General features: G+C 38.1%; 3 protein-coding genes across 3 annotated transcripts; 1 reads left to right on the forward strand and 2 right to left on the reverse strand.

Moving 5' to 3' along the window:
• Positions 1-2679: 2679 nt before the first annotated feature.
• LOC119486646 (high choriolytic enzyme 1-like) lies at positions 2680-7582 on the forward strand. The gene is made up of 7 exons (XM_037766936.1): positions 2680-2748; positions 3675-3750; positions 4293-4448; positions 5523-5640; positions 5796-5974; positions 6603-6684; positions 7317-7582. The coding sequence occupies exons 1-7, from the start codon at positions 2680-2682 to the stop codon at positions 7447-7449; spliced, it is 813 nt and encodes a 270-aa protein (XP_037622864.1). The 3' UTR covers positions 7450-7582.
• Positions 7583-9249: 1667 nt separating this feature from the next.
• On the reverse strand, positions 9250-16683 carry LOC119486156 (high choriolytic enzyme 1-like). Its single transcript, XM_037766044.1, has 8 exons — positions 16531-16683; positions 15995-16040; positions 14582-14734; positions 13323-13440; positions 11379-11557; positions 10855-10936; positions 10528-10662; positions 9250-9462 (listed from the first exon to the last, which is right to left on the reverse strand). Coding segments are annotated over exons 1-8 (786 nt in total). The 5' UTR covers positions 16603-16683; the 3' UTR covers positions 9250-9461.
• Positions 16684-17892: 1209 nt separating this feature from the next.
• On the reverse strand, positions 17893-23483 carry LOC119487456 (high choriolytic enzyme 1-like). Its single transcript, XM_037768335.1, has 9 exons — positions 23407-23483; positions 23220-23298; positions 22219-22264; positions 21539-21691; positions 20813-20930; positions 20308-20486; positions 19204-19285; positions 18669-18806; positions 17893-18034 (listed from the first exon to the last, which is right to left on the reverse strand). The coding sequence occupies exons 1-8, from the start codon at positions 23466-23468 to the stop codon at positions 18680-18682; spliced, it is 846 nt and encodes a 281-aa protein (XP_037624263.1). The 5' UTR covers positions 23469-23483; the 3' UTR covers positions 17893-18034; positions 18669-18679.
• Between the last annotated feature and the right edge of the window lie 289 nt (positions 23484-23772).

The raw sequence follows: 23772 nt of genomic DNA on the forward strand, positions 1-23772 counted from the left end.
ATATATCCTGCTGGACGTGTGCCAAGAGGTCGAAGCCTCAAGGATGTATAAACCGTTAATTCATCACATTTGACATTTGCACAGGATTTAATCTGGGTGGTATTTGAGGTTACATCAAGTAAAGTTAACAGTGAATTAATGGTGCGATTCCAGTAAAAAAACTGAAATTGGTGTGTTTTTGAGTGAAAAAGCCTCAAGTGTGCCCCAAGCATTATACAAAAGAAAAACCAGCAAAATGTAGATGAATTTTGATTGAACAAAGAAGTGAACTGAGCTTTAAAGTCTGCACATAAAAGGAGATTTTGAATCATTTGATGCCGCTCTACTAAAGGGAAAATAAGAGTGTTATAGTGACAAAGTGTTTAAGTGTTATCAGAGTGAAAGCACTGGTAGAGTTTGTACTTTTTAACAAGACTAGTGGCCCAAAACAATGTCCATTACAACATGAAAATATGAAAAGCTTTAACTCTCTCAGCCGTAAACACTAGTATTGTTAAAAAAAACTTTTATCTCAATTAGCTTCTTACTATGAGTGATGGTGCTGGAGGAGACGCCAAACAGTCTTTAAATCAAAATGATTTATTGATTTGGAGATTTACATAATGTCCAGTGGTGGAAGAAGATGTATTCAAATCATTTACTTAACCTCTTTTACCCGACGGACCCGGTACCAGCTGAGCTGTGTGTTAAAACACTGCCTTTAAAAACTTCATAAAATGCGGTGGTGGTCTCTTTTCTAAAAGACGAAGCCTTAACGCTACTAAAACAACACTCCAAGTGTATTTTGTCCAAACAATGTTTGTTTGGGATTGATTTCAATATTTTAGTTACAAAATCAACGCTCGAGAAGTCATATTTTTACTTTCTAATCTTTTTGACCGCTTTTATATTGATTGTACATACTTGACTTTGGATTCTTTTTTGTTATCTTATTTACATTGCTATTGATTATATTTGTTAATATCTAAGTTTTACTTGATCATATTTCATTATTAAAATAAAACAAAATTATACAATTTAGTTGTTTTCTATTGATCTTATAGGCAAGGCAGCTTTATTTGTATAGCACATTTCAGCAACAGGGCAATTCAAAGTGCTTTACATAAACATTCAAGAACATTGCGACAAAGTGCAAAAGAACATTAAGACATAATTAAAACATTCATAAAAACGTTAAAGATTAGAAAATTAAAACAAGCTAAAAATAAAAGTTAGACTAGAAGCTCAAATAGAGTCTAACACATAAGGGTAAAAGTTATAGTGCAGTATGAGATAATTATTTGGTTTATTAAAAGGCAGCAGCAAACAGGAACGTTTTAAGCTTTAATTTAAAAGAACTAAGAGTCAGAGCGGTCCTGCAGTTTTCTGGGAGCTTGCTCCAGATATTTGGTGCATAAAAACTGAACGCTGCTTCTGCATGTTTAGTTCTGACTCTGGGGACACTAAGCAGACCTGATCCAGACGACCTGAGAGGTCTGGATGGTTCATAACACAGCAGAAGATCAGAAATGTATTTTGGCCCTAAACCATTTAGTGCTTTGTAAACCAGCAGCAGTATTTTGAAATCAATTCTCTGAGAGACAGGGAGCCAGTGTAAAGACCTCAGAACTGGACTGATATGATCCACTTTCTTGGTCTTAGTGAGGACTCTAGCAGCAGCAGGTTCTGAATCAGCTGCAGCTGTCTGATCCATTTTTTAGGAAGACCAGTAAAGACTCCGTTACAGTAGTCAAGTCAGCTGAAGATAAATGCATGGACTAGCTTTTCCAAATCCTAAAGGTCATGGCCAAAGGCTCCATTGTATGCACATAGCCTCCTGTAGTGGATATCAGAAGTATTTTATAGCCAGATTCCCTTTCAAAAGGTAGAAAACCCATTTGGCACACTTTGGGTATCCAAGTGGCTAAATGGAGAGTGGGCCTGGTCCTATCCTTACTGAAACCTTCGTAGAATCTATGTGCTTTGTGTTATTTATATCTGCTTTGGCACAGTTGTAGTCAAGGAGTTGTTGAATGAATTGAGTGGCATCTCTGTGCATGGCATCATTGCTATAATGGTGTACAAGCTCTGCACAAGGCCACCATTGTTCATTCATTAAGTCCGCCGAGGTTCATAAGGGTCAAACACACAGAACGTGTGTGATTGATTTGGCAGCGTTTCAGTGACCTGCCGTCAACCTCTGTGACCTCTTCAAACACCACAGCATCTGTATGCGTCTCCTACTGTTAAACTCCCTGCAGAGTGAACGCTTAATCTCAAAGCAGTTAGGACGCTTAGTCTAGATCAATATCAACATTAAACACCTCCTTTGTTTCCCTGGATTAGCGTGGACGTATATCTGCTAAGGTTGGGCCTCAGTGTCAGCAAGAAAGATGTGAAAAATCAACTTCACTTTTATCGAGGTTTAACAGGGCAAATATGATCCTTTATTTGCAGGATTAGGGAGGTAATGCCCCGCATACGTTCTGATGAGGTGGACCTCTGCCTGTTTTGCTATAAAAGAGGATGATCTGCACCTTTTAGAGCATCACATTTCCTACTTTCCTTTCCTACCTGAAGTAAAGAGGTAAAGGTAAGTGAATAATGCTACCTAGTCCTGATGCTCCTAATACTGATGCTGCTGTGTTGTTTTTTTTGTCTAACTGGTGGTTTGTTTCAGCCTGAAGTTTGTTCGGTAACATGGCAGCGATGAAGTGCATCTTGGGTCTCCTGGCCCTGCTGGCAGTCACAGCCTGGACCGAGGCGGGGGTAAGTCCCACACAGCTGGAGCTTCAGGTCTCTCTAGTAAAAGTAATTTCACCTGGAAACTTTGTCTGCAAACACATTTGCAGCTAAAGAGCAAAAAGTTCTGGAGCGTTAAATCGTACTACACGATCTTCCTCAACAGCTGAGTTTCTCAGTTGTAACGGGATTGTAATTTTTATTTTTCTGACAACTTTAGGGGAATTTCGTCCTTCATGTTGGCTTAAAAGTTGAGGTTAAATGTTCATTTTTGACCTTGTTTACAGTTGAGAAAACAATCTCAACCTATAGGTGCATTTTTGATACGGATATGTTGCAGACAAAATGCAAATTTAGCCATCTTTATGCCAAATAGACAAATATTAACAAGAATACACTCTTCGCAGGACAGTAAAGCCTACACATCTAAATTTAGACACTTGTTAAGGGGCATTTTGAGGCTTGTTGTCACACAGCTAATATAAAAAAACCTTATTATTCTTTGAGATTTGCTGGCGGCAACCTCAGTTCTGAAAAGTGAAGCCGATGCTGAAGTGCCTTAAACCTGCATTCTTTCTAACAGCCAGCAGGGGGCGACTCCTCTGGTTGCTAAAAGAAGTCTGATTGTATAGAAGTCTATGAGAAAATGAGCCTACTTCTCACTTGATTTATTACCTCAGTAAACATTGTAAACATGAGTTTATGGTCTCAATCGCTAGTTTCAAGTCTTCTTCCAGTTGAGTCCTGAGTACTTATAATAAAAATTAACTAGTCCATTATAACATATAAGAGAGTGAGTAGAGTCTGTTGGTTTAAAAGTGCTTCACGTACACTTACGTTAAAGAAACTGACTATTGCTTTTTGATATTCTCTCACATTTCCATCAGATGACAAAGCAACATGTTCTTGCTCGATAACATGACGGAAACGCTTGCGTCACTTTCTGTTTGCAGGTTCTGAACAGCGACAGTAACGATGAAGGCGACCTGACCGTCACCGAGCAGCTGGAGCAAGCCAACAAAGATCTGGGTGAGGCAAAGTCAATGTGGTAACACTTTATAAATAACCATCACTTATTATTCATTATTTATATTAATTAAACTTAGTCAATAGTTATTTTACAGTTAAGAAAAACAATGAAATGATAATTAATAATGTTTACTAATTTTTAGTAATGCTATAATTATTATTTTATCATTAGTTTTTGTAATATGAAATAATTAGTTTATAAATTATATATATTTTATCATAGCTGATAAGAAATGATTACAATTAGGTTAGTGAACTATCTGTTTATCAGTTAATTGTTGCAGTCATTGTAACATTTTATAAGTGTTAAAGATTACCAAATGATTTGTAAACCTTTAAGGAATAATTTTAAAAACATTACATAGGTAGATGGACCAGAAAACCAGTTATTAACCATTGACAAACTACTATCTAAATAATGTTTATAGATGCTTTATAGAAGTTATTTTATAGAAGTATTTATTAACCATTTAACAAGGTATTATAATAACGATCATATACTGTAATCTCACAGCTATTTCTTCTCCTCACTCTCTCTGCAGACCGTCACCGTGATGGTGTCGAGATAAACGGTGACATCGCCGTATCCCCTCGGTCAAACCTGAGGAACGCCGACCCCTGCGTCCGGAACGGTTGCAAGTGGCCTAAAGCCACCGATGGAAAGGTCTATGTTCCCTATTACATCGCTAACCAGTACTGTAAGTACCTCCATAGTACATTCCCCTGTACACTGTTGCATGGATACGTTTAAAGTAGGGCTGTCAAAGGCTCAGTTTTAAAGCTAGAGTAAAGATACTGGTATCATATGAAACTAGAAAACCTAAAGAATCAATTGGAATTGTTGGTTTTGGGCAAGGAAAAATAGGCATGGCCATTTTTAAAGGGGTCCTCTGACCTCTGACCTCAAGATATGTGAATGAAAATGGGTTCTATGGGTACCCACGAGTCTCCCCTTTACAGACATGCCCACTTTATGATAAGCGCATGCAGTTTGAGGCACGCTGATACACTGACAGCTGTTGTTGCCTGTTGGGCTGCAGTTTGCCATGTTATGATTTGAGAATTTTTTTTATGGTAAATGCAGTACCTGTGAGGGTTTCTGAACAATATTTGAGGCACCAATTGTGTATTAATCCGCCGCTGAAAATAGTCCACAACAAATGCACTATTTCCTCCTGTTTGAGTAAAAGTGTCCAGCTTTTTTAGGAAATGACTGAGCATTTTTAAAAATGAAACTATATATTTGTGACCCTTTCTTTTTTTTTTAAAATCATGCTTTTTATTGTTTCCGTAAGTTAAAAGAATACAACAACCTAAACCACAAAAAATAAAATAATATGTACATATGACAGATAGAAACTGTAAAACAAAACTATGCAAAAACAAAGAAATAAAAAAAGATAATAATAATAATAATAATAAATACAAATAAATAAATACATATAAAATAAAATATAATACATTATTTTTTAATTTAGGAATAAAAATCAATAAATCAATAAATAGTAATGATAATCATAAATAAATATAAAATACATAAATAAAATAAACAAATGAATAAAATAAATTCACATACCAGCATTTGTGACCCTTTCTTGAAGATTGATATCTTCAGTAGGAACTAATGTGCTAATGACACGGTAGGGACATTAGAAAGTATTGGGAGACACATTGTTGGTTTTGGTCTTTGGATGGGATTTTATTGACAATAGGAAGAATATGCCCCTCTCTGGCTTTTTATGTGGTTTTCATCTTTATGTTTTCCCCTCCAGCCGCTAATGAGCTGGACGTCATCAAAAGAGGCATCAACTCCTTCGCCTTCAAAACCTGCATTCGCTTCTACCCCCGCACCAACGAGAGGGACTTCCTCTACATCCAGTCTCTGGACGGGTAGGCTACGTCTGGGATGGGGCTTGTATAATATAAAGGGGTTCATTCCCATGGGCCAAGAACTAGAACTACATACAGTAAGAAAGAAGCGAAAGGTGTCTTGCTGAAGGCACCACTGTTGTTGACTTGTCGATTGCCGTCCAACATCTCTGCAGATGCTACTCCTTCGTGGGTCGCCAAGGCAACGCCCAGACCGTGTCTTTGAGCCGCCAAGGCTGCATTTACTACGGGACTGTCCAGCACGAGCTGCTCCATGCCCTGGGCTTCAACCATGAGCAGTGTCGCTCCGACAGGGACCAGCACATCCAGGTCATAACGAGGAACATCATCAAAGGTAGAGAAAACTGATTCCATCAGAGTTCACAGGCCCGAAGGAAGAGCGCCGGGCTTCGAAGCTAATTTTGCATAGTGGCCAAACGGTGGTACTACAACCTCCGTGCTCCGTCACATGATGCCATTGCGCCCAAAAATACTTTTTCCCATAGACTTACATTGGGAAAGTATGACGGAGTATTAGGGCCACATTGAGGGGAAAAAAACTCGGAGATTTCGAGATTAAAGTCATAAGTTTAAGAGAAAAATTCATAATATTATAGTCAGTATAAAGTCAATATTATAAAGTATTAATTTTACGTGTTATTTTAGAGGGGAAATAGAGCAGCGTGCCACCTGGGTGAAAATGAGGAACATGGAGTATCTTGTGAAGTTATACTTCACAAAATACTTCATCTTTTTATGTTTCCTAAAAAAGTTTTTTTTCCCTCAATTTTATGATTTAAGTCTCATAATATTATGCTTTTTTCTCACAAAGTTATAACTTTATTCTCGTAACATCTTAAAATTATGACTTTATTCATTGTTTGTAACTTTTTACACGTTTACTTGTAATAGAGCATTTTTGCACAGTGTTGTTGCTACCTTTACTTAAGTATAAGAGCTTAATACGTCTTCCATCACTGCAGGTCAGGCATACAACTTCGACAAGATCAACACTCTGAACCAGGGGACGCCATACGACTACGACTCGGTCATGCACTACGGCAGGTCAGTTGAACTATGACATCCGATTAATCCGTGTTAAATTCTCTTTCCAATCTGCACCTCAGTTGTCTGACACTCACCGTCTTGCTGTACGGTCTCATGTTGCCCATTACCTTCACTTATAATGGAAAGAGGCAAAGTAGTTCCTGTTGTTGCCTGTTGCAGTTTGCCATGTTATGATTTGAGCATATATTTAACATATTTTTTATGCTAAATGCAGTACCTGTGAGGGTTTCTGGACAATATTTGTCATTGTTTTGTGTTGTTAATTGTTTTCCAATAATAAATATAAACATGCATTTGCATAAAGCAGCAAATTTGCACACTCCCATGTTGATAAGAGTATTAAATACTTGAGAAATCTCCCTTTAAGGTACATTTTGAACAGATAAATATAACAGATAACAGCCTGGACAAAAATGGAGTTCTGTGGCACAGAGGAATAACAATACTTGTTATTAGGATCAATTAATTGATGGTTTTGGTCTTTTTGAGGGATTTTTTGAAAATAATAAAAATATAGAATATCACCAGACTTATCCTTTAGGGACTAAATCTTTGTGTTATATATAAGATCGCTACATGAGCAGGGAGATTTAAGATAACTGATGACTCTGGTCGTCTCTTCCTTTCAGGCTGGCTTTCTCCAAGGACAACATCAACCCCACCATGAGGGCGATTCCAAACCCCAACGCCGTGTTTGGCACGGCCAAGCAGATGAGCCAGAACGACATCAACCGCATCAACCTGCTGTACTGCAGGAACTAGTCCTCCAGTCCAGAACGAGTCACACTGCAGTTTCTTTGACCAGCATTCATCTATCTACTAATGTCAACATCATGCTGTAACAGCACATTGGGATGAATTATTATTAATTGTTAATAATTCCCGTGACTGATGCCTTTAAGTATACATTTTAACTTCCTGGTAGTTTCTCTTCTTCTTAAACAAGGAAAGTCTGGATTCACATGAGTGAAGGATTTTCCTGTTTGCTAAAAGGTGGTGGGAATCACATTTCCAATTTACTTTAATCAATAAATATCAATGTAAAACACATCTGTTTGTTGTGTCGTTATTTCAAAAGTTTTTTTCTCGTGATAGAGAATAAGATTTGCTACTAAGATGCTACTATAACAATGAGGAAGTTAGATGTGAATCTGCTTTTAACCCTCTGAGACCAACAATAGACCTGTTTTTGTCTTTTTTAGGGGGGTACAGGTGGTCTTTAGGGGGAGATAGCAGGTCAACAGTAGATATCACATAGAAGTGGTGTACATCATCTGAAAGCTGAAAACCTAGGATTAACTTGAGATGAAGAGATAATTATTTAAAATAAATTGTTAAAGTTCATAAAGGTTTAGAACATTATGATGGAAGTATATGATGATCATTCTCATGCTCTGTTATGTATCATAAGTTGTTGCAGCAATTTTTGGGTTGATACCATTTGTTACACAGATTTGTTCCTAAATTTAACAATTTTTTACCACTCGAGAATTTATAAAAATTATCAATAATCCCTCCAAAATACCACATGAAGACACCAAGATCTTGAGGGACACCATAGAAAAAGCCATGCTGGGATTTGGTATCAAAAACTTTTGACATTTGGAGATTTCTGCAAGAATTGCATTTTTCGGCGATTGACTGGCGAGCACTTCTGTTCTGGAAACTGCTCAGAAACCCCGTTATTGTCAATCTACCTAGGAAAGCCATCCATCCTCTGAATGCTCTAGGTCTATAGTTTGTGACTGTAAAGTTTCATGAGGCTGTGATTATCCTAGAGGTCACCACAGGTCATGTTATACAGTGAGGTCAAATTTTCAAAAAATAAGTCGCATTACAATGAAATGGCTACTATGGGGACTAACATCATCACACATGAATACAGTTGGGCTCATTGGATCCACAAGAGTCTTAGCTTTACAATGATACCCAATTTATGTAATTTCAAGACTGTTTAGGGACCCCAGTATGCAGAAATATTAAAAAAAAAACATTTTAGAATAGGCGAAAATAGGAAAAGAAGGATAGGAAAACAACACATTTGTACTGCATGCAAAACACTGCATGGTGTTTCCCCTAAACTGCATGTGATTATCATAAAGTGGGCATGTCTGTAAAGGGGAGACTCGTGGGTACCCATAGAACCCATTTTCATTAACATATCTTGAGGTCAGAGGTCAAGAGACCCCTTTGAAAATGGCCATGCCAGTTTTCCCGCGCCAAAATTTGGCCCAAATAGAGCATTATTTAGCTACATCTAAAACTACAGCCTCTGAGAGACAGTAAAGTCAGTCTCAGAGGGTTAATTAAAATTGAAATGCTGGTTAGTGGTAAGTTTTTCTTTTCACCAGACTCTTTGGTTACAAGTTTGAGTACCCTCCCCACTGCAGAAGTGTCAATGAGCAAAACAGACAAATAATAATAATTATAATAATAATAATAATATCTCTACTGGAGCGAATTAATTAACAGTTAAAAGAAAATCTAAAAAGTCCTGCAGAGCAAAACAAGCATTACAGTAAGAACAAATGCTCAGAGGAGAAATGAGGCAACTACAATGTGTTTTTTTGTGACATTTTATTGATGCTCTTGACTACAAATCACAACGTATTTTGAGACGTATCTAATGTATTTCAACCATTTATATTCCAAACTGACTGAAGACTCAGTAATCATATAGATCAATAACTTGAGCTTCAGCCTTCGGACTGCTGCTCTCACAGAAGGGCATCCGTCGGTAATTGAACCCAGGAAGAAGAAACTTCTGTGTCGGGCCTTTGACAGAACAAAATTAAAAATCTAATTAAAATCAGCCAGAAATTGTATTCAGATAACATAAAACTCAATTTATCCCCAAGAGGAATTGTTGTGCAGCAGCTGCAGAACAAAGTGGGAAAGAGTGCAAATATAACAGAATAAAGATTATCAATGTACACAATGAAAAGAGAAATGTAAACAGGTTAACGTTAAGTGTCATAGATATAAACTGGTTAACAGTGAGGTGCTAGTTCAAAATATACATAATTAAGTAAACAGTAGTAAAAGTATAAGTTAAGTAAATGTTAGTAAGATATAAGTATTTATCAAAAACCACTCACCTGAAACACTCTGAGCAGACAGCAAACATCCACGATATTTCATAAATATATTATTATTTTAGCAACAAGCCAACAAATTATTTAATTTTCATTCAGATTCTGATTATTCTGCATAATGACTTTTACTTTTGTTACTGTAAGTATATTTTGAAGCTAATACTTTTGTACTTTTACTAGGGCTGTCAATCGACTAAAACATTTAATCACATGATTGTCCATAGTTAATGGTGATTAATCGCAAATTAATGACACATTTGTATCTGTTCAAAATGTACCTTAAAGGGAGATATGTCAAGTATTTAATACTCTTATCAACATGGGAGTGGACAAATATGCTGCTTTATGCAAATATATGTATATATTTATTATTGAAAATCAATTAACAACACAAATCAATGACAAATATTGTCCAGAAACCCTCACAGGTACTGCATTTAGCATAAACAATATGCTCAAATCATAACATGGCAAACTGCAGCCCAACAGGCAACAACAGCTGTCAGTGTGTCAGTGTGCTGACTTGACTATGACTTGCCCCAAACTGCATGTGATTATCATAAAGTGAGCATGTCTGGAAAGGGGAGACTCGTGGGTACCCATAGAAACCATTTTCATTCACATATCTTGAGGTCAGAGGTCAAGGGACCCTTTTGAAAATGCGTACGTGTAGAGCGCTGCATGCAGCTTGATTAATATGTATGTGGGTGTTTGTGTGTGTGTGTGTGTGTGTATGTGTATTTACTAGTCTAGTCTGCAGTTGTACAGCCGGTTGATCCTGGTGATGTCATTCTGGCTCATCTCAGTTGCAACACCAAACTCGACGTTTGGGTCAGGGATCGGCACCATGGTGGGCTCTTTGTTCTTGGAGAAGGCGGTCCTGGATTTAAACACATTATTTAGTGGATGATGGGTAGCTCTCTAATATAAGGTGCAGGTATGTTTGGTCAGATTCAGATTTGATTGCAAAGATTACCTGGTTTTATGAATAGTGAATAAAAATGTGTTGTGTGCAGAAGAAATGTCAATAAATGACGTTAAGACACATTACAGACGGTGTCTCTGTACTTACTTGTAGTACTGCATGACAGAGTTGTAGTCGTAGGGGGTTCCCTGGTTCAGAGTGTTGATCTTGTCGAAGGCGTACTCCCAACCTAAGAAGAGAGCAAACAAGCTACACATTATATTAGTAGTGACCATGTAAATGTTCTGAGCTGTGCCAAGACTTGAACACTTGGTCCATAGCAAAGGATAGCTTAGTGGCATTATATTAAAGAAGGAGGGGTTATTAAAAGAGTTGAATGTGCTGAGGAACTTTTTTTACCACAAAAAAAGTAAAAAGGTCACCAAAACCATTTGGATTCATGTGAATATTGTAGAAGCAGAGTAGGGATTTCTGGCACTTTCAAGGTGCATGGAGAAGGGAAACAAAGTCTGAAGAGGTAAAACTCAGGGACCATAAATATCTCAGCAAATTTAAAGAAAAATTAGATGCCTTGTCATGGACTGTAATGTTTCAACCATATCCTTAGACAGAAAGTTGACATTGGATGATCATTCAAATAGCAGTAGACAAAAGGTCAGGGTATCACCCACCGGGTATGATGTTCTCCCACAGGATGCGGATGTGCTGGTCGCGGTCAGAGCGGCACTGCTCGTGTTTAAAGCCCAGAGCGTGCAGCAACTCGTGCTGCACCACGTCGAGGTACAGGCAGCCCTGTCTCCTCAGAGACAGATCCTGATCGTTGAAACGTCGACCCACGTAGGAGAAGCACCTGTGAGAAGATAAACAGTGTGTGTTATTGTGTAGATTCCCATGCTAAACATTTTAAAAATATCAAGTGATCAGTTTTTTAAGAACAGCTTCTTCATTCATTTGTTTAATGAACTTGTAACCCCATCACTATTGTTTAAAACCAGCCTGTCCTCCCTCACAGCGCGACCCCATAGGTTGTTTGTACAGCAGCTTATTATGACCCATTTTTATGTTTCGTTAAGAGGCGACCTCTAGTGGCCGTGGAGCAAAACCGGAAGTCAGGTGACGTAGTATAAAGAGTAGTTTAAATAGTGATAAAGTACATGTAAATCAACTTTTATTGTCACACATTGTGTTGTATACAGCAGAGCACACAGTGACATTTTGTCTCTGTATTAACCCATCCTAGTCTATTAGGAGCAGCGGGCAGCTACGCGACACACGAGACGAACTGGCAACTCTCCAGCTACCAGTCCACAATCCGTACTTGGTCCGTCCAGGGACTTGAACCGGCACCCCTCCGGTTCCCAAGCCAAGTACCCACGGACTGAGCTACTTCTGCCCTGGAAGTCTGCGAAGGGTGGGAGGTCAGGGTGGCGGATGGGTCAAACAAACACAGGGCTTTCACCCAGGAGATCCCTGTTCATGTCCTCTGTGGTACCAAAAGTCAACGTTGAGTTATTTTTTACTTTTGTCCGTGATATCACTACGTCTAAGTCACTACGTCTACATCACCACGTCTACATCACCACCTCTACTTTACTTATGTACGTGGCCTATGTAGTTATTTTAAGCCCACCCACAATCTTTTTCCTTAACCTAACCACCTCGTTCTGTTGCCTAAACCTAAACCACTGGTAGGGGCGCTATTTCAACGGATTCTCATCCCAACTCATCACATACTGACGCTTTGTCAGACCCCTCGGCGTCACTCTTTTCTGTCCTAGTAAACATGCGGTTAATGTTGTGAAGTAAACAAAAAGCACTTGTTTAGGTTAAGGCAAAAACAAACAGTTAGGTTTAGGAAAAAAACGACATGGTTGGGCTTAAAACTACTACGTTTGTGACACTGAACGTTGTGAACACGGGACACGAACGAACAGCTGATTGTAACGTGATGCACTGGACACAAACAGCGGTCTCCTGGATGAAAGCCTTGTGTTTGTTGGACCCATCCACCTCCCCTCCTGCCCGCCCGGTGTGTGTCTTTTCACTCTTAAAGCTACATCACCTCACTCCCAGCGCACTTTCCCTGAGCATTTAATATTGACGCAGATAGGTTTACAATGTAGTTAATGGAAAGCCCGGTGCGTCTCATACCGACGCTAAAGGGTGCCTTAAGTGTCGGTATCTAACGCCGACGGCCGTGACAAAGCCTTGGTATTTGACGCCGCCGACGCCAGGCTGACTATATTAGGAAATACTCCTGCGGGTTGTATTACAGGGTAGGAACAAATGACCTGTGTGGTCGTATGGATTGGAGGACTTTGTAACTCATGTATAGTATATTCAATGTATCTAGCAAGGCTATATGCTAATGAATGAAATTATGAGGCAGTTTAAATATCTCATAGACATTAATTTTGATTCAACTATAACCAACTATAGGCCGTAGAACCTCAGCAAGTTTTGGGTGGTTTTCTGGAAGTAGACATTTCTAAATTGTTCCTCATGGGGAAGAAGTGGTACAATAATGTGGTAAAACATAAACATTGGAAACCTCTGTATGTCATTACGTCTACAGTTTGTATTCCCTCTGACTGAAACATGAAATAAGGCCGAACCCGTCCAGAGACTGGATGTGGATGTAGTCTCTTTCACTGATGCGAGGGACGAATCGGATGCAGGTGACGCTGTCGAAGGACTGTAGGCCGCGTTCAATGATGGCCCGCTCTCTGGAGGCTGAAAGTGTAACCAACAGTTAACAACAAGATATAGCAAGATATAATTTCACAGATCAAATCCTAAATGTGCTAATTTAAATGGGAAGATCGATGCCACTCTCATGTTTGTACGCTAAATGTGAAATTTCTGACAGCAGCGAGTTATCTTAGCTTAGCATAAAGACTGGAAACAAGGAGAAACAGATAGCCTGGTTTCAAACGCAGGTAAGGATGAGGAGGCAGCAGGTAGAGAACAATGGTTTAATAACAGAAAACTTACTAAATGCAAAACTGCAGCAGGCAGGTTACAAAAAAACAATCCACAAATTAAGAAACACAAAAAAATGGAAAAAAAAACTCTCTCAAGGGTGAAATAACACAGGAGGAGCGACGACAAACTGACAATGAAACACACAGACTAAATACACAAGGAGAGCAGGATGAGATGAGACACAGGTGGAATTAATCAGGGCGGGGCAGACAATCACAAAGGTGGGAAGTAAAACCAAACAAGACACATGAGGAGGGAACTTATCAAAATAAAACAGGAAATACTAAAGGAATGAATGACACAAGGAATATCACAAAAAAAACAAAAACCTAGAAACCAAAATCTTATTACTTGTGAATTTTGAAGCCTTTATGTGTCTTAAAAAAGGTGGTTGCTAACAAGTGGCTAAATGAGACTAATAAACGCCATCACAGCGACTCGTCCGCCTTCACAGCCTCGTTGTGTATACTCACGTTCATGCGACCGTGGTGTAGTTCGTTTATAGCCTAATGTTTTAATTTCTGGCGATTGCATTCACACTTCAAAAATCATAAAAATTATAAATTCATAAAAATTCATTTGTGGAGATTATCTTGCTGAACAAAACGGGTAAGTATCATAAACGTTTGTTTGCCACAGAGCGTATTTTCTGCAATAATCCAAAACCCAATGAAACAATCCCATTGGCTTTTTGTTGAGAGAAACCAGGGCGAGGCTAACTTCCTGGTTGAAGTATAAACATACGTCATACCTGCTGCTCTCCATTAGGATGGGATCTCTGATGGCCAGTATGAAGAAGAGGAATGATTACAGCAAACAAAACCTGACTGTCATTTTAAGAAATACCAGTAAAAGATGTGGATACTTCTTCCACCAAGTGAAAACTCACTGTAGTGGTCTGCGATGACGTAGGGCACGTACACCATGCCATCACCGGCCTTGTCCCACTTGCAGTTGTGGGAGGTGCAGGGGTCGGCGTTCCTCTCGCTCTCAGAGTCATAAGCCATGTCATCCTCTACAAAGAGCCCATCAGGAGCTCTGACTGGTGTCCAGACATGGAGCAGGGTGATATGAAAGAGAAAAGCCTTTATTAGCTCCATGAGTTGTTCATGAAACAATTGTTTGAAAAAAAACAAAAAACAGTTTTCGACCTTAGCAGGTCTTCATCAGGGTTCAAATAAAGAAACCTGAACCAAATCTTTTTATTCATTCATTTAGGGATGTGTCTCAGTTTGGTAATTGACCAATCCTAAGTCCCGCCTCCCTTAGTTACTGTTGCTAGGTCGGACAAGCTTGACAAAAAGAAACATATTTTAAAGCCTAATTTATGGTCGCCGTAGTGAAACTAACGCGAGATGCGCAGACCAGAAAATTACGTCATCACGGCTTTTGCATGGTGCGCGAAGAGTCCGCAAGTTGTCGCGGCGTTTGGTCGTGTACCTCTGAATTTTTGTAACTACCAAGGATTAAGAGAACTGGATACAGCGTTGGAGGCGGAGCACCTATGAAAGTTGCTCAGTGGCGCATGAAGCCAAAACGGCTCGACTTCAGACTTGAAAAGTACCCGGATCTTCCGGCGATCTTCAGCATCCATCGGGCTCATGGAGCAGGCTCAGTAGTGTCCGCTCGGTCACATGGCTCGGTCAAGGGGTCACAGCCCTCACGCTGTAGTCACGCCGTAGTCACGCCGTAGTCACACCGTAGTCACGCCTTGCTAAATCCGCCTCCCAGCCCTCGCTCCAGCCTCGGTCTGGGTCTCATTCACATGAACGGAGGAAGGGAAATAACTCTGGATTCAGCTATTAGTGCATTTTACTACTTTTAGGACCTAATGATTTAAATAAGGTTTATTAGAGTGTTTGTACCGGGAAGTTGATTTACCTCAAAACAATTATTCGCTGAGTTACAGACGTCTCTCTTCGCCAATGTAAGTCTATGGGAAAAAGTATTTTTGGGCCCAATGGCATCACGTGATGGACGAGGAAGTTATAGTACCGCTGTTTGGCCATTATGAAAATTGGGATCAACGACCGGCGCTCTTCCTGGGGGCTTGGTAACTACGCGCCGACTGCATGCTCTGGACATGGATGCCTTCGAGGGAAGACTGACCGAGCAGGTTCACCTGTACAGACATGTCTACAACTGTTCATTAAGAGACCACAGGGACAGTCACATGACATTAAATGCTTGGAAAGAAATAGCCACACCCAGTGTGTTGCCACCGTAAGTGTTGAATGTAAATACTGTATGTGCTTTAAATATTAGAATTCTATCTACTTATATTATTATAATAGTTTCTCACCAATGTTGGTGTTGGCTTCCTCGATCTTTTCAGAGACAGATTTAACCTGTGATGAGAGGAGTTGAACAACATTAGTGTTATAAAGTCATTATTGAATCAACAGTTTTACATTATGACAAATTCAGAGTCTAGCTATTTATATACTGTATTTAAAAAAATAATTTGTCTATGAAAATAATGAGTTTGAGATTTCAAATATGGGAGTATTGACACAACAATATATAAAAAGATTCCCAACTTTTCTTTAACGTTTGGTGGCAGCAAACACTCCAGATTACTAATTCATAAAAATTATTATTACATACAGTTTTATGAAATTAATTGATTCCAAAAAACATTTATTACTTACCGATTTTTAAATCTAAACAGCACTGATGGAGGTTGAGATTAAAGTTTTGATATTTTATACAGTTTTTGTCTATTTTAAACTTTCGTTTTATTTTCCTCGTTGATTTTGGTGTGTTTCATAACCCAGGACAGTTTTTAAAAGCACCAATAGATGTCTGAAATGTGCAAAAAATGTAATTTAAACTCACCTTCTTCTCAGCAGCCCTGATGGAAACCACCATCAGAACCAGAAGAGCCAGAGTGCACCTCAGACCGGCCATGTCTCCTGAAAACCTGAATTCAACAAAGACGTATTAAATGATGTTCTCACCACAAATACTCAACAGAAAGTCAGATCAGTGTTTGTGTGCAGCTGTTTCTATATACACTGCGGAGAAAAATGATTGGAGATATAAATAAACCGGTTGCAGCTGATAAGACTTTTTCACCTTGATGCCAGATGCTTATTCCCATAGTTTGTGCAATAGTCTAATTACATTTAAGCAATACACTGTAAAATCTGACAAGTTGATTTTACTTAAAAAAAAATCTAGGAAACCGATTGCCTTGAAAAAAGCAAGTAAATATAATTATTAGTCTTAAGTTATGTTTAGTTTATATCTACTTGTTCTACTTGTCTCTGAGACCCACAATAGAGACCCACAATAGACCTGTTATTGTCTTTCTTAGGGGGGTACAGGGGCTTTTTAGGGGGAGATAGCAGGTCAACAGTAGATGTCACATAGAAGTGGTGTACATCATCTGAAAGCTGGGAACCTGAAGATTAATTTGAGATGCAGCTCAGCACTGTGTGTTAAGTTATACTAGTCATAAATCATTAAACATTAACTAATGAATGAATGAATTAATATACATTGGGAAAATGTATAAGGCTGAGAACATTATGATGGAAGTATATGATGCTCATTCTCATGCTCTATTATGTCTCGTAAGTTGTTGCAGAAATTTTTGGGTTGATACCATTTGTTACACAGATTTGTTCCTAAATTTAATCATTTTTTACCACTCGAGAATTGATAAAAATGATCAATAATCCCTCCAATATACAGCATTAAGACACCAAGACCTTGAGGGACACCATAGAAGAAGCCATGCTGTGATTTGGGATCAACAACTTTTGACATTTGGAGATTTCTGCAAGAATTGCATTTTTCAGTGATTGGATGGCGAGCACTTCTGTTGTGTAAACTGCTCAGAGACCCCCTTATTGTCAATCTAGCTAGGAAAGCCATCCATCATCTGAATGCTCTAGGTCTATAGTTTGTGACTGTAAAGTTTCATGAGGCTGTGATTATCCTAGAGGTCACCACAGGTCATTTTATACAGTGAGGTCAAGTTTAAAAAAATGGTCTCACTACAATGAAATGGCTACTATGGGGACTAACATCATCACACATGAATACAGTTGGTCTCATTGGATCCACAAGAGTCTCAGCTTTACAGTGATACACAAAACTTTTAGTATTAGTAGTGTGATGTGTGGTTTTAGTTTGATGAGGAAGTAAGACAGTAAGTAGAGAAATAAATGAACAAACTCAAAGGAACTGTTCGTTTAAATGCAAATTTATTGATGTTGATTAGAGCGTATACATTTTTTTACAATGTTATTGATGAAAATGAACAAAATTAAGACGTTGATGATGATGATGATGTTGATTCTCTTCCTGAAGTATTCTGCATCATCTCATTCACCTGTTTAAAGAGGGAACATGAAAAGGTTGGGAAATGTCCTTGAGGCAATAATAACAACAATCAATGTTTTCCATGTTTAATGTTTAATAAAGGCCTCTACCAAGCTGAGAAGTTGCTTCATGGTAACAGAAAAATACAAACCATGTACAGTTATTATGCAGTAATAGGTTAGTACACCAACATATGTCAATTTGTTACCATAGAATTAGTAGTATTACCAGTAGTATTATTTTCATGTATTTATTCTGATTCTGATTCATGATATTTACCGCTTGGACGAGCTTGTTTTTAGACAGTAAAAAAACATACTTACTTTAATTATTTAAGTATATATATATATAAAATTCACATTATTCGTAACCTTATTGATTAGCTTACATTGGTAACGTACGTAGTTGGACGTTGGACGGTTTATCTTTTAATAACAACAATAACAACTAAACTCTGTATCAGGAATGCAGAAAAATGCTTTAACAAAACTTTCAAATAAATAGTGAACATATTATTTCTTCATGTTGATTAATAGATAAACATAAAGGAACATATTATTTCTTCATGTTGATTAATAGATAAACATAAAGGAACATATTTTTAATGGTTTCTTGTGGCTGAAAGGACGTGTTGTGATTTTTACCTCTGGACTGTTCAGCAGTTGTACAGCCTGTTGAGCCTGATGATGTCCTTCTGGCTCATCTCGGACGCCACGCCGAACTGAACGTTGGAGTCAGGGATGGCCACCAAGGTGGGCTGGTTGTTCTTAGAGAACGCATACCTGAAACCACAAAATACAAAATGACCATACTATCGCCAGAGAGTTTTTGAAATATTTAAAGTAGGAAATAGAATATGGCAAAGCAAAAGGTTACCAAACAACAAGCAAAACAAGAACTGGAAAAACAAAATCATGAAAGCAATGCTGTCAAAACACCCGGATGTTAAGAGAACTCCTCTTATTGATTAGTGTAATTACTAAACCTACTTGATTTGTTGCATAGTTTTGCTTTCTGTCTAAAGATGCTCATTATTTTCAAACTAAGACTAATTATTGTTTATCAAATTTTATTTATTTATTGGTTATAAACAATGTGTTATAAACAGCCGCTTGTTTTCAATCTGAGTGCCAAAGATGGCAGCCACAGTCATAACAGAGTTGTTTGTGTTTGACCTACTTGCTGTAATGCATAACAGAGCCGTAGTCGTAGGTGGTTCCCTGGTTCAGAGTGTTGATTTTGTCAAAGTTGTGCTCCTTTCCTGAGGATTTGAGAAGAAAACAGAATAATCATGACATCCAGTGGTATCTGTATTCTGCCAATCTATACCTGTGGTTACATATATTGTTGTTAAAGGAATAGTTTGACATTTGGGGAAATATGCTCATTGCTTTCTTGAGAGTTTTAACACAGACTGTATATAAGAAGTGGACGTAGTCACCGTGACGTCACCCATTGATTTGTGGACTACGGTTTTGAAGCCTTGAGTTCGGCATTTTGAATTTTGGCTGTTGTCATGTTGTTCTTTTTGCAACCAGGAGTAACACGAGGGGGTGGAGAGCGATAAAACGGCTTCAGTTCCCCGTCGTAAAGGGCTGTCTGACAGCGAGGTAAAGCAGCTGTGGACGGGGGCAGCAGTAAAACGTATTTTAGCCACATAAAAAAAAATCAATATTAGTTTAAGTGTATGTTATATTTAGAATGTTTTCACCACGTTACCTCGCCATCAGACAGCCCTTTCTGACGGGGAACTGAAGCCGTTATATCGCTCTCTTCAAAGCCACCAGACTCCATTCACAAAAACAGTCATTTTACCTCGCATAACACAGGAGTTGCTGGTCTACCGCTGCATCGATCAGTTAGTTTGTTTGTGTTATTGTGTGACTTTCAGATCTCAGCTAACGTGGCGTCCACAGCAGTACGTTGCTTAGCTTCCGTGCTGGTACTCCTGTCTGCTTCTTCAAACTGGGAGCATGCCGACCGCCATCTAAGTTACTGTATGTAACGTTAATACACTGACTATAAGGATGAACATATACTGTACATGTAGCAGCGTCAGGTCACCTGGGAAAACGTGATTAGAAGTTCTTGGGAAAAAAGCATTTTGACGCTAAAACATATGTACTTTGATCAATATTTGAATGTTCGTATTTGAATATATAAGGAACACAGCTGGGAAGCTACAGAATGATAAAAAAAACTAAAAAAAATAAATGAATAATGGACCCGCCCTTTAATAAAAAGTGACTTCGTCCTACAACATCCGTTAAATAAAGTGCAAACCTGAGATGACGTTCTCCAGCACAATCCGGATGTACTGGTCGCGGTCAGAGCGTTTCTGCTCGTGGTGGAAGCCCAGCGCGTGGAGCACCTCATGCTGGACGGTGTCGTAGTAAACGCAGCCTGGCTGGCTTAGGGACAGATTCTGCCCATTGCTGCGACGGCCGATGTAGGAGTAGCACCTGTAACGGTTCAGGACAGATCTCAGTTTATTTACTGTTTTATTTGTTTTAGCAAAAAGGAAAATAAAATCAAGAGATCAATTAAATAGGAAAAAAAAGCTACTGTTCCTTAAAGGCAATACACAACTCATTTGCAACAGCAAGTACATTTTACAGGAAACATAATTCAGACTGGATTACGTTTTCTATCAACATAATGAGGAAATGTTGTTAAAGGTGCTATTGATAGCATTGAGCCACATTCTCACATTCTCCCTCCCCCGTTCCATTGCATTTACTTCACAACAAGTGTTTTAAACCGAGTGTTTTCTACACAACATGCTCACCCGTTGAGGGACTGGATGTTCAGGTAGTCTCTCTGGTTGGTGCGTTTGACAAAGCGGAGACAAGAGAAGTCGTGGAAGGAGTTCAGACCACGCTCGATGATGGACACGCTCCGAGGGGCTGGAAAAGAAAAATCACTTTAAAGCTGACGCTACACAGGACTGACATGCTACTATGATATTAAATATACAATATACTGTATACAACAGTACATTGATAGATTATACAGGAAACACAGGCTTTCAAATATTTTGTGCGATGAATAAATGTTAAATTTAAAGACACCTGATTGGAGATTCCTATCAGTTTCTTCTATCATGGAAGTAGTCATAGTTAGTCATGTTTTCTGATGTTGTTGATGATTTAAGATGAGATAAAATAAGATAAGATAAGATAAGATAGAACTTAATTCATTTCGAGGGAAATTGTTGTGGAATTGCAGTTGCAGTTTGCAGAGTGCAACTATAAAGAATAGAAATATAAAATATCAATAATTAAATATCCAAAAACCAGAAAATCAAAAATATCCACAATGCCAAAAGTATAAGCAGGGTTAATCATATAATTGGTGTAAAGATTAGAGCAATTGGGAATACATTTTGGATTATGAGTTGCTGAGAAACTCGTTCAACTCACAATTATGTCTGTGGATTCACTTCCAATTTGTTTAAAAATAAATCACAGATTAGACCTTTAAGAGCCGAATCACAGCATGAACTATACTCAACAGTAGACGCGGGAGATGACGTAGGCCACGTAGACCTTCCCGTCAGCGGACTTGGGCCACATGCAGCCTCTGGACGTGCAGGGGTCAGCGTTTCTCTCAGCCTCAGAATCATACGCCACATCGTCCTCTACGTACGGCTCGTCAGGAGAACGCACTGCAGCAAACAAGGAGATCAATATTTAAGAACATTTTTCACTAATGCTTCCATCAATAAGATCTGATTTGTGGTTTGTTTGGTCGCAGGATTAAGAAACCCTGAGGTCATGTCCTCTGTACTTTAAATAAGACAATTATGGTGGATATTTTATAGCATTTTTAGACTCAACATAGTCCAATTAGACAACTTCTAGACCAACAAATAAAAAAACTATTTCATGTCATTTTTCCCACCAGATTTTTATTACTGAAAGGAGAATTTAGACCTTCATGTTGGAATAAAAGTGTGGAACAAGTAACTAAACAAATAAATAAATATAAATATAGATAGATAGATAGATAGATAGATAGATAGATAGATAGATAGATAGGTAGATAGATAGATAGATAGATAGATAGATAGATAGATAGATAGATAGATAGGTAGTAGATAGATAGATAGATAGATAGATAGATAGATAGATAGATAGGAGGAAGAGGAACCTGAGCTTAAACTAAAAACTAAACGTTATAAAAAATCCTCACCAACATCCCTGTTGGCTCTCTCAATCCGCTCCGAAGTACTCAAAGCCTTAGCGACCTGCAGGAGATTTATTCAGATTTTAGTTTATTAAATTAGTTATTATTATACGGTACATTTTATTATAAGTTTATAACACTGATATACATATGCTATTCAGATTAAAAAAGACAGCAAACTTACAGAATCAGGAGTTTCCCAGAAATTATATAGCAAGAAAAAAAGGGAGACAGAAAAACAGATTTAGAGTCAAGTTCTGTACTTCAGTATAATTTTGAGGTACTTGTACTTGACTTAAAGGAGACGTATCATGAAAAACTCCATTTCTCAGTGCTTGTGCACATACATTTGTGTATCTGGAGTGCTTACCAACCCACAAACTGGTGCATCTATCTATGTAATGTTTCTAGATGTTTTAAAGTAATTTCTAAAATGTTTACAAATCAGATCAAATCAAATTTAGGAATCATAAACAAATACTTAATATAGTATATAAAATGTTATAATGTGTGCAACAATCAACTGTTAATAGATAGTGTACTGATGTAATCAGCTATAATACAATATATAATTTATAAACTAATTATTTCACATTACACAACTAATGATAAATTAACATAAATTAAAGCATTACTAATAATTAGTGAACATTATTTACATAGGGAGGTTTTCACTGTTTGTAGCTATTAACTAAGTTTAATTAACAATCAATTTACTATTTATTAATGATGTTATTATAAAGTTTTACCACAAAACTGTATATAAAGTAGTTAACAGTAGCTCCACCTGGTGCAGCTACAACAGCAACATACTGCTCTAACATTGATGTTAATGTCTGTTAAATACTTGACAAATCTCCCTTTAAGGTACATTTTGAACAGATAAAAAATGTGTGATTAAATATTTTAATCATTCATGTATGATACTTTTACTTTTAACAGATCTCAATACTTCTTCCACCACTGAAAAAATACTGTAGATGTCGAACATTTGGAACAAAACTCACCTCCTTCTCAGCCCAAGCTGAAACAGCCACCAGGACCACAAGGCCCAGAATGCACTTCACTTTCATGTCAACAAACAACCTGCAGCAAGACACAAACAAATAACACACCACTTAATCTTCCTGTAATTACAAATCTGATTTATGTCATTTAAAACAGTGTTGATGAGAATGTGTAAAGGATACTTACTGCTGTCTCTGCGTGGAGAGAAAGACAGCGAGCGAGTGGTGCAACGTCACATTATAAAGCATCAACTACGCCGGAAAAACAACCTTTTAAGGACATTTAGGGCAGAGAGGGAAGAAATGGAGTGGAAACAGAGTTTAGTGCCTGATAAGAATATTTCACCTTGATGCCACATTGCGTATTCCCATAATAAGTTTTAATCTTGTTTGATTTGGACCGGACACTCGGCCTCAACACTGAGCATGTTGTTCACATTTTACTGAAGCAGGGGATTTATTACATAATTTAATTAAATTCAATTTAATTTTACATTTGCACACATCACTGTTCCTGTTCTTTTACACACTGTACATGAGACTAAATGCCTCT

This window comes from Sebastes umbrosus, chromosome 4 (genome assembly GCF_015220745.1).
Source record: "Sebastes umbrosus isolate fSebUmb1 chromosome 4, fSebUmb1.pri, whole genome shotgun sequence".
Taxonomy (NCBI): domain Eukaryota; kingdom Metazoa; phylum Chordata; class Actinopteri; order Perciformes; family Sebastidae; genus Sebastes; species Sebastes umbrosus.

Bases quoted from the DNA above. Each gene is read 5' to 3' on its own strand.
- LOC119486646 (XM_037766936.1), top strand. From the start codon at position 2,680: ATGGCAGCGATGAAGTGCATCTTGGGTCTCCTGGCCCTGCTGGCAGTC. The intron at 4,449-5,522 runs GTAAGTACCTCC...TTTCCCCTCCAG, and splicing joins TTACATCGCTAACCAGTACT to CCGCTAATGAGCTGGACGTC. The intron at 6,685-7,316 runs GTCAGTTGAACT...TCTTCCTTTCAG, and splicing joins TCGGTCATGCACTACGGCAG to GCTGGCTTTCTCCAAGGACA.
- LOC119486156 (XM_037766044.1), bottom strand. From the start codon at position 16,602: ATGGCCGGTCTGAGGTGCACTCTGGCTCTTCTGGTTCTGATGGTGGTT. The intron at 13,441-14,581 runs GTGAGTTTTCAC...TTACACTTTCAG, and splicing joins CGTCATCGCAGACCACTACA to CCTCCAGAGAGCGGGCCATC. The intron at 10,663-10,854 runs GTAAGTACAGAG...GTTTAAATCCAG, and splicing joins TCTGTCATGCAGTACTACAA to GACCGCCTTCTCCAAGAACA.
- LOC119487456 (XM_037768335.1), bottom strand. From the start codon at position 23,468: ATGCTTTATAATGTGACGTTGCACCACTCGCTCGCTGTCTTTCTCTCC. The intron at 21,692-22,218 runs GTGAGGATTTTT...TGTTTGCTGCAG, and splicing joins GAGAGCCAACAGGGATGTTG to TGCGTTCTCCTGACGAGCCG. The intron at 18,807-19,203 runs GTAGGTCAAACA...TTGTGGTTTCAG, and splicing joins TCTGTTATGCATTACAGCAA to GTATGCGTTCTCTAAGAACA.